Source organism: Nicotiana attenuata, unplaced genomic scaffold (genome assembly GCF_001879085.1).
Source record: "Nicotiana attenuata strain UT unplaced genomic scaffold, NIATTr2, whole genome shotgun sequence".
In the NCBI taxonomy this organism is placed as follows: Eukaryota; Viridiplantae; Streptophyta; class Magnoliopsida; order Solanales; family Solanaceae; genus Nicotiana; species Nicotiana attenuata.
Genome location: NW_017672237.1, coordinates 96763 through 99803, shown reverse-complemented (window position 1 = coordinate 99803; position 3041 = coordinate 96763). Strand labels below are relative to the sequence as shown.

The following is a 3041-nucleotide window of genomic DNA, read 5'->3' as shown; positions in this document are numbered from 1 at the left end:
CCCCCCCCCCCCCCGCCCCAAAAAAAAAAAATGAATGTCCCCCTCATCATCAAAATTATTTCTTTCTTTCCAAAGCCTCCAAAGGTGCTAAATTGTTTTTTCTGCTTCTTCACGCTTTCCTTCTCAACTTCCATCCTGTGAGCACATTACCTATTCAACTTCAAAACGTTTTTATACTATATCCCAAAGTGACATACACCCTGCTAGAGATATTTATGATGACTGCCTAATAATTTTAATTCTGAAAGAAGGAATCGTCAATATGATGAATAGATATAACCTTGACTTAAAACTATTGGTCTATAGTATGTACATTGAATAATCAGGAATTAAAACAACAGAAAGTCACATGTTAAAAGTACAAGGGACAGGTTGGTCTGACAAAAGTTACCTAACAAGCCTAATAATTACAATTTATAAACTACGTAATACTGCAGATGCAAGGTTCTTGTATGCTTGGTAAGCGAATCACCTGGGTTCGAATCTTATTTAGTTGGAATGCCTAATAGAGTTGGTCTTTTTCAACTAAGTGGTCACCTCCTATTTCCTTAAATCATCCCCACATGAACAAAATTTTCCTTTTTTGTTGTTTCCTCTCTAATTAACATTCTCCTTGTAATGACTTCACGTTCTCCCAAATATTATAATCGAATAAACTATTTAATTTTACCTGGATAGGAACAATCAAATTCCACCTAAATAGTCATGTCATTGTACATGCAAAATGTCACAGCAGAGTTTAAGGGAATCAAAAGATTGCGCATTGAGCCTTTGAATTCTGGTCTTTAGCAAGTTAATCAAAAAAAAAAAAAATTTACAGAAAGGTTCAATTAAATTTCCACCTAAAACCGTTCCAATTTGACTATTTCTCTATTGTCTATATGACTGTATCAGCTTCTTCCATCAGTTTGACTAATGACTAATATACTGTCCACAAAAGTGAAGAAAAAAGAAGGGCTTCCGTAGCTAAGAAAAATGTCAATCAGAAAATTGCAGAGGCTATACAGGTGCATGATCAAAAGTAAACTCAAGAACTTCAAAATGGGGAGCTTCAAATTGTTCATTGCATCACCATGTGATCCTCCATCCTGTTGACATCATCACAGATGTTCCCACAAAAACTGTGGAGTGGCGTCCAAAATCAACAGCCACCAATGCAAATGCTGTACTGGAATGGTGTAGCAGAGTCTCTCTCTCTACTTTACCCGTCCGCTCCATCAAGAAACTGTTACTTGTAGACCTTTCTTCCATTTAAAAATTCTTAGAGAAAGTGACAAAAAGCACTGAACGGAGCATTACTATCTAGAGGAAACATTGAGCTAACTGTTTTAAAAGAAAACTAAACATTCTATTCACCACCTATACATACAGGTCATTTCACAAATCCCTACGGCCTACACGTCGCTGAACTAAAGAAAGCTCTTTAAACTTCAAGGACTTTTTCTCAATTCAACACACGATTCATGCTACAACATAATATTAACATATAATGTATAAACAAACATTTTCTGTAATTTGGTAAGCAGCAATGAAACAATTTACAAGATTCCGTTATAATTCCACAAATGTTCACTAATTATCCTGCCAGCTTATGTATATTAATTTGCAAATGAAGCATAATTAGCAAAAACAAGCCAGAGAAAAGAAGTTGTTACCTCTTCTGAAAGCAGGTATTGAATTGGAAGAAATTGCATCCTTACAAGCCCGCATTGCTGCAGAGGTAACGTCTTGCCTGTTTATTCACTCAGTTAGATTCAATTAAAAAAGATTTCTGCTTGCTCTGTTTTCTCCTACACCAATTTCAAAAAAACAATATAAAACAAGCATCAAGGCACATTCTCCCAAGGGGTGACCCAGAGGTCGAATAGCTGAAATAACAACCTCAGAATCAAGGTTCAGATTAGTCCAGTCCTATTAAAGATGGGGGCAAATCAAGCAACTCTTAGTAGATAGATGGGATAGGAAGGAAGGACCACCGATGGCATTTGCAGCTGCTACTTTGTGATCGATATACAAGCAGTTGAGCGCAAGGAGGAAGTCAATTGCCCATCAAAGGGGTGGAGCTAGTTAGACCATTACCAAAAGTTTCCATTCCAATCCTTAAAAAGAGAAATCGAATGGAAAAAGCTCGTGACACAAGAAGGGCAGGAACCTTAATCCTTGAGGAAAGAGATAGAAATGGATTACTTCCTTCTCCAAAGGCCCCGACGCAGCTGAAAGAGAAGCTACTGGGACTGGGCACGGGCATCCTCACTAATGCTATTTAGTTATTTGGATTCAGATTCCAGCAGAGGCCATATCAAGTAATATTTTTCGTATCTACCTAGCTCTTAATTGGCAGAATTACTCACTAGTTGTGTGGGTGAGAGGTAATAGATACTCAATGGATTAGTTATGCGAGCTGACACAAAGACTACTGTTCTAAGGAGGTAGCATATCTTCGTTCGGGACACCATCTTAAGAACTAAAAAAGAAAAGGATTAAAGTTGCATACATTGACAGTCTAATAATTTATTACAAACCCCCTATTTGTCAATAGAAATGTTGGCTTAAAACTTTATATATGTATTTATCTTTTAGGTGATCTTATTGTGTAAAAAATATGCATAGAACTACAACTAACAACAAAAAGTAAAAAGCAGAGAGAGAGAGAGAGACCCATGTTGATCATAGCCGACGCCCATTTCGACAAAGAGAAGAGTCATGGAAGAATTCGGCACAGAATTAATATTTTCCATTGGGGTTTGCTCACTGGCTATAGTTGTATATTCTGACGTCGACGAGGAGGAAGCTATGATTTGGCGATAGATTCGAGGTACTAGGAAAAATGATGGATTCTTGAACCCAGAAAATAGAGCTAGGCTATGGCAATTGAGAATTGGGAGAGGGGGATTATGATTGAAAGAAGGGAGATCTATTGGAGGGAGAAGCTGGAGATATCTGATTGAGCTAATAGCAGTCATCTTTATCGAAGCAAACTCTTGCTGCGGGATAAACAGCCCTTCCAAGACCTTGCTCCCGTTCCCCCCCCCCCCCCCCCC

At 37.9% G+C, this 3041-nt stretch overlaps 1 protein-coding gene across 2 annotated transcripts in view; it reads right to left on the bottom strand.

Moving 5' to 3' along the window:
* The window catches only part of LOC109212422, a 4218-nt gene extending 1206 nt beyond the window's left edge, over window positions 1–3012 (bottom strand). The window contains exons 1-2 of one of the 2 annotated variants that reach the window (XM_019376073.1): window positions 2659–3012; window positions 1656–1732 (exon numbers count right to left, since the gene is read on the bottom strand). In XM_019376073.1, coding sequence (XP_019231618.1) covers window positions 1656–1732; window positions 2659–2963 — 382 coding nt within the window. In that variant the 5' untranslated portion in view covers window positions 2964–3012. The remainder of the gene's footprint in view (window positions 1–1655; window positions 1733–2658) is intronic. The other variant, XM_019376074.1, reaches the window with a different exon arrangement.
* Between the last annotated feature and the right edge of the window lie 29 nt (window positions 3013–3041).